General features: G+C 47.4%; 1 protein-coding gene across 2 annotated transcripts in view; it reads left to right on the top strand.

The window, feature by feature from the left end:
• The window catches only part of epha7 (eph receptor A7), a 62,318-nt gene extending 47,807 nt beyond the window's left edge, over nt 1–14,511 (top strand). Inside the window, exons 8-17 of one of the 2 annotated variants that reach the window (XM_068753478.1) lie at nt 1,576–1,684; nt 3,529–3,584; nt 5,316–5,441; nt 5,794–5,979; nt 6,309–6,370; nt 6,517–6,726; nt 9,446–9,595; nt 13,097–13,290; nt 13,816–13,971; nt 14,397–14,511. In XM_068753478.1, the coding sequence (XP_068609579.1) occupies nt 1,576–1,684; nt 3,529–3,584; nt 5,316–5,441; nt 5,794–5,979; nt 6,309–6,370; nt 6,517–6,726; nt 9,446–9,595; nt 13,097–13,290; nt 13,816–13,971; nt 14,397–14,511 (1,364 nt within the window). Of the gene's footprint in view, nt 1–1,561; nt 1,685–3,528; nt 3,585–5,315; nt 5,442–5,793; nt 5,980–6,308; nt 6,371–6,516; nt 6,727–9,445; nt 9,596–13,096; nt 13,291–13,815; nt 13,972–14,396 lie in introns of both variants that reach the window. The other variant, XM_068753479.1, reaches the window with a different exon arrangement.
• Nucleotides 14,512–14,840: the final 329 nt, after the last annotated feature.

Raw genomic sequence — 14,840 nt, 5'->3', positions numbered from 1 at the left:
GCACACGGTGTCGGGCCGCGAGCTCGCAGCTCCAAACGCATGCACAACCTGCTAATGTTTGCAGCTCCCGTAATAATAGTAACAGCCCAGGGAAATGATTCGCATTCAAGCAAAACAAACAGAAATTGCTTTGACTTTATGCTGACAGCACGTCATGGGAAAAATCACTAAGCACAAGGACAAGCTCGCGCAGCATCATGAGGATAAAATCATTTCAATCTAATCGGTTGCATTAGCTGCGCCCCGAGTATCACAGTGTGTGACTCTGAGCTTTGGCGTGTGTGTGTGTGTGTGTGGGGGGGGGGGGGGTTATGGATCATAATGTCTAACATTAAAATGCATTTTAAATGTGAGGTCAGGGAATAAATTCTGTCAAACAGTTTGCTACTCTAAATCTCAGGCCTCCCTAAACGGCACCTACTGCACCGACCGATGCGGCAGCTCCCCATCGAGGCTCCCTTAATGAAATACTGTGGTAATAATATACCAGGTGCAATATGAAAGTAAAGATGAAAGCGTATTTCAAGTGTCAGCTTCCATATAGCGATTGAGTAGAAGGTGGGAACCATGCGGCTGTTGGTGGGACGGGGTACGATTCAGGAGCTTGTGATCCGTGAGCAGAGCGACACGTCGTTTCACACGCCTGCAGGCGGTGCATTTGTGATAAAGACAAGTCTTACATGTGATTGCATGTCAATGAGAGCCATTGCAGTTCATAGAAGTCAGCTCAGAGTAAAGATTCCTTCTTCACACTGATTGGTCACATGATTCAGCGCAACAACCACCGTCAGTGAAGGAATTAACAGTCGCCTTATAAATGGATGATTATGTCTTTAAACTGTCAGCGGTCTGGGGATAAACCTTAGTGAAATTAGAATCAGCTGAGGAGTGTAAGAATCAACACGCCTGTGCATCATCGCTAGCTTAGCATAAAGACCTGATGCAGTAGACAACATCTAAGCTAGTTCTGTAGCTAATAAAAAAAAAGCTTTGCATGTTCAACTTGCAGCACAACGAGCCCTGGTGAACAAGCTGCATCTTTTGTGAGTCTCTGGAGACGAACCTGCAACGTGACGAATGACCATTCCTCATTCTTCCAAAATAGACACTCGGCGAGATTCGAAAGCTTGATTGATCTGAATAATCGGCACATTGTTCGACCCCCTCCGCCTCAGACGAGATGCACGGCGTCACCCTTTTTCATTTATAAAGAGCACTTGATTTAAAATGCATGGATTTAACCGCTCACGGGCATCAGCTCTATCCTGCAAGCCGTTCTTGGAAGCCATCGGCAGTTTGTCAGGGTGGAAGCTCGGAACGGGAAACAATCCAACCTGGATGCGTCTTTGTCTGAGATGAAGGCCGGCGCCGGCGCCACCTGGGACTATTAAGCCCACTTTCTGAAACAGTGGAGCCGTGTGTATAAGGACGGCTCAAAAATAGAAGTGTCCTTCCTCCACTCTCGCAGGGATGCAGAGGATGGGGGGGGGGGGGACTCAGCTATGTCCCACAGATTGCAGTCCTAGACGCTTTCTGAATGCCTGTCCGCCTGTGTTTGTGTGTCCCTCTCATCAGCCGCGATCGTCTCCAGCGAGCAGAACCCCGTCATCATCATCGCGGTGGTGGCCGTGGCCGGGACCATCATCCTGGTGTTCATGGTGTTCGGCTTCATCATCGGGAGAAGGTACGCCCTCGCGGGCACCATTGACTCTCCGCTCCTGTGAGTCTGCGCTTGTCAATTCGCCTTTCTGCCACTCACAGAGCCTCCACGTGTGTCGAGTCGTCGCCAGCACACACACTCACACACACACGCACGTGCACCCATCCTCTCGCAGCATGCTGTGCTAATGGCTTGTGATGCTTCGTCTCTTCCCTCCCAGCCCCAACAATATTTCCAAGCTATTTTTGTCGAGCCGTTATGAGACAAGTAGCCCCCGAGCGAGGGGGCTTTGGCTCGCCATTCCCCTGTGTGAGATCCCGCGGGCGGCATGAAGGGTGGCACAGTTTAGTATTTTGGTTTTAAGCACCCTGCTCATTGTCATTATCTCCGCTCCCTGGCATGCCTCATTTTTTCACCCACATGGGGGTTAAGGTTAGGGATGATTTTTACCCTCGCCGAAGGGGAGGCGAGGGTGTTGCAATTGGGTGCGTTTGTCTGTCTGTTTGTCTGTTTGTCTGTTTGTTTGTTTGTCCGAGCGCATAACTCAAAAACTAGTAACCCAATCGACTTGAAATTTTTACACAAGCAAGGTTCTGTCCGTGGCTCGGTCCTCCCCGAGAATGCCGTTGATCCGGATCTGGATCCAGATTCTAGAATTATGTTTACATCTGGAATTGTGCCTGTGCTGTAAACTGTCACTTTAAGAGGGAGGGAAACGAATGGCATGATGGGAAAAAGAGTCCAGAAGGAGTCTTGTAGTACGTTCTGGAGCAGCAAGCTAGAGCAGGTTTGGCCCCTCTGATCCGGAAGCCCTGTTTACTGTCTCACGAGATCCAATCATCTTTTGGAGGCGGAGTCTGCAAGCTCTGATTGTCTTTCTAGTTATATCTGGACTAATAATCAATTACTGTTTTAGTAATGTCCTGTACTGCGCTGTGTTTTTATTGTAGCCTCTTGTTTTTCATGGATTTATTTAGAAGTCACTTTCGATACTTGAATTGAAAGTTTTGTGTTAAAAAAACATAATCAAAACAAAATCTAATCGGCGTGACTTCCTATTGAAATACAAGCGGTGTCATCAATCCCACAATCCCAGTCGAAGGTCCTGGGAGGTACCCCCCCCCCCCCGGGTAGAAATCATCATCATCAGACTGAGGGAGGGAATGGCTCGACAGCCCCCACTTAGCGCTACATTTACATCATATGAGTTTGTTTTTCACAACTTCTACTGGTGCAGATTCATCACAATACAAACTGCCTGGATTCAAGTGCAGTTCTAAATCAATGGTGTTGCAACGCTTCTCGTTTGCACCATCAGAATGGCCCAAGACTTTCACAGAGAGCTCATGGATCGCTCAGAAAATAGGGAACAACGTGGCAGGAGGCGCTACAACTTCCTGCTTCACGGGCGTCTCTGTTGATGATTCGGTGCTGGAAGTTTGATATAGGCCAAAACCGCCACGCGATGCTGCCCGTGCAGAAACTCGATTATAATCCCAGGTGATATGGAAACTCTTCCTTTCATCGTTATCCTATGAGGAAATACAAACGCCAGGATGTGCATGCATGCAGGGTGTCACACGGGGCGGCTCGTGCTCATCACTTCTGGCTGATGCTTCCTTTCCACATCACATCTTTCTCTTTTTTTTGATTTGACGACCAATCACTTGCTCGGGTTGTTCTTTCATGTGACACAGTAGCGTTGCATGTGGCAGAGTATCCGCTGTGCAAGGCTACATGCGGCTCAGCTGGGTTCCTCGGGACATTTGTCACGCATGGCATTATTTAGCACAATAACAATTCTTGTAATTTAGGGCTTGTATTTCATCCGCACGATCAGCTGATTCTCCCCCCCCCCCCCCCTGCAGGCACTGTGGGTACAGCAAAGCCGATCAGGAGGGAGACGAGGAGCTCTACTTCCAGTGTGAGTGCCTGCATTCATCAGTCCAAATGCACACATGTCGTGTTTCTGTGCTCACAGACGCCTCAATCGGCGCACGCAGAGCGGGAAGGCTGCCATTAGCCCCCACAGGCATGGCTGTTTGATCCCAGTTCATTAGCTTTGTGTCAAAGCTGGGAACAATCAGCCCAGCATCTGCTGCCGATTGGCTCGACTCACTGAGTGGATGCATGAAAGTGACAGCTGTCTGGGAGGGGGCCGAGGCCGGCCCATGAGGAAGGCCATCGGTAACGGTTTTGGAGAGTAAGTTCCTGGTTTGTCAGGTGGTGTCGAGCATCTTCTTTCGGTTTTGCCACTGACACCCTCCCATAATGAGACACGGCCACAGACAGATTCCCCGAGTGGAGCCGAGACGATCCGAGCTGCAGGCAAACCGCTGATTCTGAAACAAAGGCTCGACCGTGTCACAAAGTCCATCACCGAATCAGAGGCAGAGCGGCTTGGTTCCGGTCGGCTGCCGTTAAGCACTGGCCAGATCCACCTCAGCGGTTCTCAAGTCCCACCCGGTGATGGAAAACACAAACCAGCACAGCGCCGGGCTCAATGGAACGATTCGCCACGCGGTATCAAATGACCAGAAGCGAGCGAGCGCGTGAATTCAACACGTGGAGCCGGTTTGTGTTCCACGGAGCCGCGAGGACGTGCCGATATCTGCTCCCCTATCAGAGCCGCTGACACCTCAGATGGACGAAACAATCATGGGGGAAATCTCGGCCGGCCGCCCACAGTGACCCGCAGTGGCGTCGCTGCGTGCCCGCCGCGGTACTGGTCCGGAACCAGAGAGGAAGAGCCTCCCCAGCTGCAGGAGCGCTGCTCAGCCCCCTGCAGCGGCTGCACAAAGTCGTTCCGTTTTAAAGCTGACAGGTTATATCGTTATCAAAGGAATGTAGAATCCAGCGTGTAATCAGCCCCACCAGTGCGCTGTTCACTTAATAGTGCATGATATTACAGCTCGCCGTTAATTCGCAGCACTGTGTGAGACGTTAGCCCCGCGCCGCGTCTCTGGCCACTGCTAACCGCCATGTTTTTCTTGTTTTGCTCCGACTCACACTTTATGTATATTCATGAGCTTTGCTTATTACATAAATGAGTCCCAAGTGAATTACCAAGACCGCAGTCCAGCGAAAGAACGAATGGCCCCTTTTTCCTTACAACATCGTATTCACGGAGACCCGAAACCTCCCGACAGGATTATTAGAATCCATGACCGAGCGCCGGCCTCGTTGTCCACATTCATACATTCATCTTCTTTAGATCGTCATCGTCTCATCTTCAGCCGCTTTAGATCACCACTTATGATTTTTTTTAAATAATCAATTGACATGTTGGCCCTGTATTGAGCTGGTGACTCGTCCAGGGTGTAGCCCCAAGATAGGCTCCAGCGTGACTTGTGACCGGTATTTCAGCCGGTGACGATCGTCTCATCTCAAAGAAGATGAATGAATAAATTAAAAGTGAAATCGTAATTTCTGAATCTGTTGTGGGGATTGCTGTGATCTGGGAACACTTATATACATATTTGAATATATTTGAACTACATACAGAAATGACTATTGAAATCTGCTCAGATGTAAATCGTGCTGAATTTTTTTGCCATTTTTGCAACCATTTGTGTTGCTCGGACCTTTGAAGATCGTTAGCCTGTAAAGCGCGTGCATATTTAACCATAGCAGTAATCCTCTTACATTTCTACAGTTAAATTTCCAGGCACCAAAACCTACATTGACCCTGAAACCTACGAGGACCCGAACAGGGCTGTCCACCAATTTGCCAAGGAGCTGGATGCGTCTTGTATTAAAATCGAGCGGGTCATTGGAGCAGGTGAGGCCGTCCAGCTGTTCCTGTGCTCTCATACATCACTCTGACAGCCGCATATTTACACCTTGAATGGGGACACAGCTCCATGCATTGTGTATTGATGGTGGAGTAGCAAAGACAGGGAGTGGGGGGGTGGGGGTAGTTTCCACGAGCGTTTTACAGATGCGGTCAGTGACAGTCTGCATGCATCTGAATCATGTCTTATTCTAGGCCGAGGTTACTCTCCCCTGAGGATGACGACGCCACGCTCCACTGCACGGCTGCTGTGTCTCAACACACACTAATAAATGTGTCATTGTGAAGTGCTTGGTTTTCATTTTTACCCCTCACTCGTGAACGGTTTCACCTCCAACAGGAGAGTTCGGGGAGGTGTGCAGCGGCCGGCTCAAGCTGCCAGGGAAGCGGGATGTGTCTGCCGCTATCAAGACGTTGAAAGTGGGCTACACGGAGAAGCAGAGGCGGGACTTCCTGTGTGAGGCCAGCATCATGGGGCAGTTCGACCATCCGAATGTCGTTCATCTGGAGGGCGTCGTGACGAGAGGTAATACCACCGGGAGGCGGCTGAGTAATCCTGTTCTGAGTTTCACCGGCGTGCGTTTCGCTGTGGGAGGTGAAGGCGCTCTGGTTAGAGTGACGTTATCGCTGATGAAATCAGCCACACTGCCTGTTTAACATTTTCTCATTTAGATGCTGTAATAAAAGGAACAGATGGTTACTTTTAATTAAAAGCCATTCAAACGGCGGCTAAAAAAAGATTGTGAGCAGTTTCAGCATAGCTGTGAAGCTTAATGTAAAAAAGAAAAAAGAAAAAAATGCAGGTATTGATTTCTCGTCCTCTTTTTCTTATTTGTCTTCTCCCTTTCTTTCCAGGAAAACCGGTGATGATTGTAATCGAGTACATGGAGAATGGCTCATTAGATTCTTTCCTCAGGGTGAGCATCGCCTTCGTCTTTGTGTCGGCTGGGATGCGGCCCAGACAGCAGAATCCGTGCATCACATAAACGTCCTAACGGCCGTCCTCCACTTCCCCCGTGGTCGGTGACGGCGGCTGACCTGCCTGCTTCTCTGTGCCGTGCAGAAACACGACGGGCAGTTCACAGTCATCCAGTTGGTGGGGATGCTGCGGGGCATCGCGGCAGGAATGCGATACCTCTCCGACATGGGATACGTGCATCGGGATCTGGCGGCGCGGAACATCCTCGTCAACAGCAATCTCGTGTGTAAAGTGTCTGACTTCGGCTTGTCAAGGGTGATCGATGACGATCCAGAGGCGGTCTACACGACAACCGTGAGTCAATTAAACCCTTCGCTGTCTCTGCACAAAGCCGCGCCTGAACGCTCGAATCAAATCACAGCCAGCGCGTGAAAGCAGAGCAGCAGAAGTCTGGGCACAGGACCAGGTCGTCTGAGCTGCTGCTGTTCTGCAGATACTTATATTCGTGCAGCTTTCTGACCTCTGAAGGGTTCAAAGTTGTTAGAAACTTAGAAACCATTAACTCATGGAGTGCCAGCCATTTTCAGCTCAGCTATATGCTTTCGCTCAATTTGCCTGATTTTCCAAGCCCCACAGAATATTGAAAGATGAAAGTCTCTTCTCTCACCATTTTCCATTCCAGAGTGAAGAGAGGCAGATTTTAATGTCAGGGTTGGCAGTGAATGTTTGGGTTATAAAAACGTCTTTAGACGTTAATGGCACTGAAAGAGTTAATAAGAACAACGTTCAGATTGCCAGGCTGAGGACTCTGTTTGGTTGATATCATCCGGACATTAATATGCATGCTCATGTTAGTTTATGGTCTGGTACATAGTACCATTTGATCAAGGGCCTTGTTTAATTCTCCATTCTATATTTATCTTCTCGTTCCGACTGCTGAATGTCAGAACCTTTCTCTTTGCGCAGTAAAGTGGTTCAAAGTAAATCCTGTTTTAATTTTTAGTTATTTCTGTAAATTAATCACAGTCTCTTTTCTTTTCAACCAATTATCGTATTTCTTCAGATAAATCATTTACAGGGTCTTACTGCTCAGATCGGATTGCTGCTCAGATTGTGAATTGAATAATTTTGTAGTTTTGAACATAATATTTAACTTTGTCTTGGATGAGCTAATTATTTTCATGATTTATTAAGTCAGTACTATCACGGGTCCTAATGATCAAGCTAAATATGATCTAAACCAGTTCAATGCAGATCCTCTAACACCAACTGATCGTTCCAGCCTCTGTAACAGAATCGGATGATCTATTGTATCAAAGGCTGCACTGATATGTAATAAAATAAGCACTCAGACAAGTCCATATCAGACGCTATTAAAGGTCATTGGTGACTTTAACTAATGCTGTCTCTGTGCTATGATGAGCTCTGAAACCCGACTGGAAAACCTCAAATAACTGATTGTCCTGCAAGAATTCACACAGCTGACTGGAAACTGCTTTCTCTAAAAGCTTTGACAGGAATGGAAGGTTTGAAATTGGCCAATAGTTAGCCGAGACATCAGGATCCAGTGTTGTTGAGACAATAGCCACACTTAGTTGCTGCAAGTCAATGGGGGTGAAACTATCAAGAGTAACAGTCGTATCTCTACTTCCATTCCCCATGGAGGGGTCAATGCCACACGAAGGCAGACGCTGATGAATGACGTCCCTAATAGATTCGGTTTTGGTACTGAAGAAGTTCATGAAATCTTCACTACTGAGACCTGTTGGAGCAGAAGGGTCAACAGAGCTGGAGCTTTGAGTTAGCCTAGCTACGGTGTCAGAGAGAAACCTCGGATTAGATTTGTTCTCTTCTATTAGAGATGAGTAATATGCTGCTCTAGCTTTGTGTTAGCCTAGCTACGGTGTCAGAGAGAAACCTCGGATTAGATTTGTTCTCTTCTATTAGAGATGAGTAATATGCTGCTCTAGCTTTGTGTTAGCCTAGCTACGGTGTCAGAGAGAAACCTTGGATTAGATTTGTTCTCTTCTATTAGAGATGAGTAATATGCTGCTCTTGCCTTGCGGAGCGTCATCCTGTACATTTTGAGGCTGTTTTTCCAGATTAAACAAGACTCCTCCAATTTAGTTGAGCTCCACCTTCTCTCCAGTCTTCTGGCTGTTTGCTTTAACAATCTAATTTCAGAATTGAACCACAGAGCGTTCCTTTTTGGTTTTAGTTCTTTCAATTCTTAAGGGGACAATGGAGTCAAGCGCATCAAGTCCCCAGCACCACCTACAAGATGATCTATGTGGGAGGGGCTAAAGTTACCACACGACTCCTCAGTAATGTTAAGAGTTTAATGCTGATGGGATTACTTCTTTGAATTTAGCAATATCACCATCAGACAGACATCTAGTCAATGAAGTTCTGTTTGATGGAACGTAGTCCAATAATACAAATTTAAAAGTGATGAATTTGTGGTCCGATACAAAAGGGTTCAGTGGAAATACAATTAATCGATCAATGTCAATACCATTTGTGAGAACCAGAGCCAAGCTGTGATCAAAGCTGTGGGTGGGTTCTTATACTCTCTGGGAGAAGCCAATTGACTGAACACAATCTAAGCAAACATTTCTAATTGGCAAATGACCAGCAGGTGTGTCTCCAGGTGTACAGCCAACTCTCCCGTGGCCACGCCCACACTGCGAGACATGGAAAAAACAGTGTCAGAGAAGCAGATCACACAGGAGACTATGACAAGTACATTAATAAAGGTTATAAATTAAATAAAAAGATACAGTTTAAGAAAAAAACACAACTCTTTGGTCTCCAGTGTGAAAGATTAGTTTATCATTACAGCAACAGCTGTTACACAAACATGCTGCACAATCTATGTGGCATCAATACATGTAATAATTTAAATAGTGTTACCAAAGTCAACAGTTCATAGTTTATGAACCAGTATTGTGAAGTTTGTCCTTGTGTGTGTTTTGACCCTCGATGTAAATGTATAACTAATTGCTGTCTAATTGTCTTTTAGAAGATGCGGGATGTATTGAACGTGATCCTTTTACTGCATTTCACTGAACAGGGTGGAAAGATCCCCGTCCGATGGACCGCTCCCGAAGCCATACAGTACCGTAAATTCACCTCTGCAAGTGACGTGTGGAGTTACGGCGTCGTCATGTGGGAGGTCATGTCCTACGGGGAACGGCCGTACTGGGACATGTCGAATCAAGATGTGAGTTACCGCCTGGTATAAAGTCATGACGTCACCTACTCGTCGTTCTGCCGACGAACCGAGTAGAAACACAATCTGCATGGGTGTTTCTGGATCTCTGAGGGGTCGGTTGGCCTACAGCCATTGTTGCTCTCTTACCTTCATGCTCTGGGAAGTTATTATGGGCTGTTATGTCCAGTATTTCATTTCAAACTGGTCCTAAACCATAAATTATTTAGTGCTGACGAATAAATAGTGACTACAAAAAGTGAACGCAGTGAGACGCCTGCAGTCTTCCTGTTAGACACCGAGTTCAAACCGACCCAGGTGCATGTTAGTGGTTGAGTCAATGGTTACCACTAACTAGCAGCATCTGCCGCCATCTTACAGGTGTACGTAGGTGGTTGAGTCACTGGTTACCACTAACTAGCAGCATCTGCCGCCATCTTACAGGTGTAACTACCGTTACAATGTGGGAATGATTTGTGAGAATGGAAAGATTTTCAGTCAATGACGTAATTCCGTTTTTCTTTTTATAGGAACGGTAACCCTCTACCGGTTTAGTTTGTGTGATCATCGTTGCATTTGAAGCCATTTTAAGGAGGATAAAATGGGAAACATAGTTTTGATACTTGAGCTAATCTTAATTTGGAAAAGGCTTGTCATGCAGTGCACCTTTAATTCAATTTCAAATGTATTTAAATGTTTATAATGACTTATGCTAATATGGGCCATTTGAGCAATAGCGTTGAACCAATTACACAGTCAGCAACTTGTGTTTTAGTTTCAAACACAAAACTCAAGGATGCTAAGACATAAAATCTGAGTTTGGAGGGCACTGCACCAGCTTTACACAACACATCACTACACAACTACACAACTCAAGGCTTCCTTGGAGAAAATACAACAAGGAGAGCCAGCTGGCTGACATCCTAACCATGTCGTCAAGCTCTAATCGAGCGTCTGTGCGTGTTCCATAGACACCACGTGTGAAGGTTGGGTGGAGTCTAACGTTTGTGGGCATTTAGTAAGCAGGGAGTGGCTATTAGCTCCATGTCAGAGCTGGTCTCATGCTCGCGTCTAAAAGTCTGTCCTGCTGATTCCATTCTGTTCACCTTTCTATTTGTTTTTCACCTTTCACACTCGAGATGGGGAATTACCTCGTAGGGTAAAGTGAAAACCCTTCTGGTGTGAATACTCTTTACTGCATCAGTGTATTAATTTATGTCTTTAGTTTAAACAGTATCACTCTACTCGGGTTTTCTTGCTAAGCACCGAATCTATTCTCCAGTGAAATTAGGGCATAAGCTCCTGCGACCTCTGTAAATACATTTCAGAAAACCTGAGGAGGAATGCAAGAATGTTGAAGATGAGGTCTTTCCACTAGTTGCTGTAAATAACTCACAGGAATAAGCCAGAAGCGACAGAGCGGAAGCTTGTATAAGGTAGACGGAGGCAGTACGCCGCGCCATCAGGGAAATTGCGGGAGCTGACTTTTGCCACAGTCTTTCTCCTCAAAAGAACCCATTTATCCACAGTTCTCTGAGTATAAATATATATATATATATCACCCGGTGTTTAGCACCCACAGCGCCAGGCCTAAACATGATTAAGATTCTGCAGGGCTCCGAAGCACAGACTTGCTGATTGAACAATCAGATGGTGGAAATGCTAAACTAGACGGCTGGGCCTCGAAGTGGCCGATGCGATGCTTTGACACTCCGCCTCTTGACACGCATCAATGTCAGAAATTGCTGTGCTTTGTCAATACGTCAGCAAACATCCTCCGGGGATGGAGGAGGAACATGATTTGGATTTTACCCAAACAGTTTCAGCTTCCTGACGCCGTCTCCCCTTGTCTGAGCCGTCCTGACAGGGAGAGCTGAGCAACATACTCGAAATGCACACGTCTCCTTATCCACACAGTGAGGGAGGGGGGATGGGGAAAGCACGATGTGAAGCGACAATGGGATGTGTTTAAAGGCTGAGCAGAAAGTCCATTCCTTTGTTAGAATCAGTTAAAAGTGGGAAGTTAATCTTGTGGAACCAACTTGGCCTGAAGGGTGAAGCAGACGATGCGACATATCTGTGGCCAGAAGCGTTAGCCGGTTCAGCCTTAGTGGTTATCGACAGAGAGATGGGGACGAGTGTCACGTGAGCGCATCTCCTAAATAGCTGCTGAACTGTAGCTCAGACAGCAAGCGAAGGCCGGGGGGGGGGGGGGAGGCGATCACAGAGACCTGCAGGAGAAGCACGACAATCCTGTTCAGGGTCAGTTTAAGAGATACGACTAGATTGTAGTTGGATGAATTGCAAACCTTCTTCTTCGTCTTCTTCTTTGTCTCCGTCATCGTCTTCGTCTTCTTCGATTCTCACCAAACCAAGATGCCGTGACAGTCAGCTCTTATGAAAAAAGGCCTTTTTTGGTAGTATTCAAAGAGAAGTATGGGTTGCTTTATGTATCTCTAAAGACCTTTCACTTTTACATGATCCTGTTCCAGGATTTATTTTAATGAACCATTTATGGTCACATTCAGGTAAATGGACTGAATGAACAGGATAAACGGGAGGGGTTGTTTAATTCTTCTCTTTATCTATTGTTTGCTTGTTTGTTTGTGCTTACCCTTCCAGTTCTCTCTCATCTGCATGTTACTTCCAAACACATTTTCAGACCTTTACTGAACATTCAGAAGTTCCTTCATCCTGCACTTCTAACACAAACGTATTTTAACACTTCTACAGTCAAAGAAAAACATTTCCAGGTAGTGAATGAAAAATGTACACGAAACATGTTCTATCAATGGTGGCATGGTGGCGTAGCAGGTAGTGCTGTCACCTCACAGCAAGAAGATACCAGGTTCGAACCCTAACTGTGCAGAGTTTGTAGGTTTGCTCCGGGTTCCCCGGTTTTCTCCCACCTCAAAACAACATGACATTTAGGTGGTGAATTGGTTACTTCAAACATTGTCCGTAGGTGTCGGTCTGTGCGTGGATGGTTGTCTGTCTCTGTGTGGCCCCGTGATGCGCTGGCGACGCGTCCGAGGTGTACCCCGCCTCTCGCCTACAGCAAGCTGGGAGAGGCTCCAGCAACACCTGTTACCTGCAGAGTGGAATAGCAGCTGTAGACGAGACGATCATCTCATCTACAAGAGCATGGATGGATGGATGGATGGATGGAGGGATGGAAGGATGGATGAATGCATGGATGGATGGAAGGATGGATGAATGCATGGATGGATGGATGGATGAATGGATGGATGGATGGAGGGATGAATGCATGGATGGATGGAGGGATGGAAGAATGGATGAATGCATGGATGGATGGATGGAGGGATGGAAGGATGGATGAATGCATGGATGGACGGATACATGGATGTTCTATCAAGTACTACTCAAAGCTCAAATGTTATTCTACCATCACTTAACTTGAGTTGTAATTTTTGGTTTAGCGAGCACTGGATGATCAATAAGCGCCAAAAGGCTAGCTGTCACTGATCACTCCGTTTGTTTTGCAATGTCCAGGTCATAAAGGCGATAGAGGAGGGCTACCGTCTCCCCGCCCCGATGGACTGCCCCCCAGGCCTGCATCAGCTGATGCTGGACTGCTGGCAAAAAGACAGAGCCGAACGTCCTAAGTTTGATCAGATCGTTGGCATCCTTGATAAGATGATCCGCAACCCGAACACGTTGAAAACGCCAGTGGGAACGTGCACAAGGTGAGCAGACGAGTCCCCAGAAGGTCCGTCTTCATGCATAAGGAGTTTGAACCGGTCTTTAGGCGCGTTAGTGGATGCTTGAAAGTGTCCTCCAGATGATTTAGCCTCTGTAGTTCACAGATGAGAGGACCCCCCCCGAGGATCGATACCCCAAAGCAGCCTCCATGGTTTCCTGCTTAATAGCGAGGCCTTTAAATCAATCTCGGTAATGAGTTCCTGCTACTTTCAAGTGCAGTGGGAACTCCGGCCATTTGTCAGGTGAATTCTGAGTGCAGCCAGATCCTGCTTTCCTGAGGCGAGGCTGAGAGTCGGAGGCTCCCAGTGGTTAAAGCTCACTTTACTGCGTGGAGGCTGAGCGGAACGCCTTCAGATTGTAGAATATAGTGACAGAAGCATGTTCCGGCTGTAGGACGCTGACTTGCTGCATTTCTTATTGACCGATTCCTCCAATCAGCGAGGCTTCTTCTCGCCGGGTCTCCCGCTTGATTGTGCTCCTCAGCAGAACCTTTCTTCTTTACCTTGCAGACCGATTAGTCCGCTGTTGGACCAGAGCACGCCAGACTTCAGCGCTTTGTGTTCGGTGGGGGAGTGGCTGGACGCCATCAAGATGGAGCGCTACAGGGACAGCTTCGCAGCAGCCGGCTACGCTTCCCTGGACTCTGTAGCCAGGATGTCCATCGAGTGAGTAGAGAAGAAGCTTCGGTGGAACACACACACCCCCCCCGCCCCCCCCCACACACACACATGCTGTTTGTTGTTGTTTACCAGCTAACAGCAGCGTAATGTGATCACTAGCAGGACTGCAGATGACGTTTCCGTTCTCCCGGACCGTCCAGCGACCGCTTCTGTCTCCGTAGCTCCATAATGTGCACCAGGAAATGTTCCAAAAGCACTTTCCGAGAAAAGCAATTGAAAGTTCAGATCCTCCTTTTTTTTAGGTATCAAATCATCCGTGGAATCTTTCAGTAATAAAAATGTCTTGTTGCTGCAGTGCGTCTCCTGCACCCTCTACTCGCACCGATGAAGACAGACAGGCTGTAGCTCCGACTGTCCGTGTCCCTTTCTCCGCACGGACGCGCTGATCGATGTGTTGTCCTGTCTTCCAGGGACGTGATGAGCTTAGGCATCACGCTGGTGGGCCATCAGAAGAAGATCATGAGCAGCATACAGACTATGAGAGCCCAGATGCTGCACCTTCATGGCACGGGTGTCCAGGTGTGACCAGGCGGCTCAGCGTGGGTGAAGCAGAAGCAGCTCGTCCGGAGCGGCGCCTGGGACGGAGCCGGTGACAGTCACCGACCTAAACGGACTTTAGCTGCGTCTGGAGTGAAATCATTCCTCCTTTCCCCTCAGTGAAGGATTGCAGCACCGACGAGAGGAACCTGGCAGCAACAGTAAAACGGAACTACCTATCTGTGTGTAAGAAGCGCTCACAAACCCAAAGGCATATCGACGCTGCAGAGGAAATGTGCGTTTATTTATCGTCATGAACGATTCAAGTGCTCCTGGCGATGGCGTCCCTCTCAACGGAGCAGAAGCGACGTCTTCTT

The sequence above is a fragment of the Brachionichthys hirsutus genome, chromosome 20 (genome assembly GCF_040956055.1).
Source record: "Brachionichthys hirsutus isolate HB-005 chromosome 20, CSIRO-AGI_Bhir_v1, whole genome shotgun sequence".
NCBI classification, from domain to species: Eukaryota; Metazoa; Chordata; class Actinopteri; order Lophiiformes; family Brachionichthyidae; genus Brachionichthys; species Brachionichthys hirsutus.
This window is presented reverse-complemented; position numbering and strand designations above follow the sequence as displayed.